The 942-nt window shown below is 70.3% G+C and overlaps 1 protein-coding gene across 1 annotated transcript in view; it reads right to left on the bottom strand.

Annotated features, from left to right (window-relative positions):
- Nucleotides 1–186: 186 nt before the first annotated feature.
- CHLNCDRAFT_137229 (hypothetical protein) overlaps nt 187–942 on the bottom strand; it is a gene marked incomplete at both ends in the record, with an annotated part of 3,607 nt that continues 2,851 nt past the window's right edge. The window contains 2 exons of the mRNA XM_005842617.1: nt 187–516; nt 705–757. Coding sequence (XP_005842674.1) covers nt 187–516; nt 705–757 — 383 coding nt within the window. The remainder of the gene's footprint in view (nt 517–704; nt 758–942) is intronic.

Here is a 942-nt window from a genome sequence, read left to right as displayed (position 1 = left end):
GGCCCCCCCCCCCCCCCCCCCCCCCCCCCCGCCACATCCACAGCAGTGAGCAGCCACCCAACAGCAGCCACCGCCTTTTGCCGGAGGCGCCACTCAAGACTTGTACATGTGATTGGAAAATGGACAGGGGCACAACATGTCTGCACACACGCTCGACGATATCGCTCCCAAGCTGCTGCGCCAGCCTCAGGCGCCATCCGCGCTCGCCGCAGGCGGCGGTGCCGGCGCAGCCGCCGCGGCTCTCTCGTCCTGTGGCTGCTGCTGCTCTTGCACCTCCTGCGCCAGCTGCTCGCCGTCCTGGCCGGCCTCAGCCTTCTCGCCTCCTCCCTCCTCCTCCCCCTCGCCCTGCGCCTCCTCTCCCTCCTCATCAGACTTGTCCCCGGCATTGCTGCCATCCGAACGCCCCTCCTCCTCGCTGTCGGAGCCGCGGCGCCGCCACCCGCCCCGCTTCTTGCGCTTCTGCTGCAGCCGCGGCGACCAGACCTCGTCCTCGCCCTCGCCGCCCTCCTCGTGCGCCTGCGGGCAGCCATGCAGCCAGGCAAGCACACACTGAGGAACAGGTACAGCGCTGGGGGGCCTATGGCACGCACCAGAGCCTACGTCGTGCGCTGCCCAAACACCCGCACCATAGGTGCACAACACAGCACGCCGCACCGCGCCACACCATGCCACAACACTCCACACCACACCACGCCACAGCCCACCTCTGGCTCCTCTGCGTGCCCAAACATCTCTGTGGCCAGCTTGCGGTAGTCGACTGCAGGGCGGCGGGAGGGTGCGTGGTGCGACGCAAGGGGTCCAGGCAGGGGGTGAGCACTTGGACGGCGCACCCGGTGCGGGGCCCGCGCACGCACGCAGCGGCGGCACAGCAGCCTGCCTGCCTGCCTGCCTCCGCAGTCGGCACCGCAGCGAAGCAGCTCTGGGGCAGCGCCATCCGGCCCT

This window comes from Chlorella variabilis, assembly GCF_000147415.1.
Source record: "Chlorella variabilis unplaced genomic scaffold CHLNCscaffold_184, whole genome shotgun sequence".
In the NCBI taxonomy this organism is placed as follows: domain Eukaryota; kingdom Viridiplantae; phylum Chlorophyta; class Trebouxiophyceae; order Chlorellales; family Chlorellaceae; genus Chlorella; species Chlorella variabilis.
This window is presented reverse-complemented; position numbering and strand designations above follow the sequence as displayed.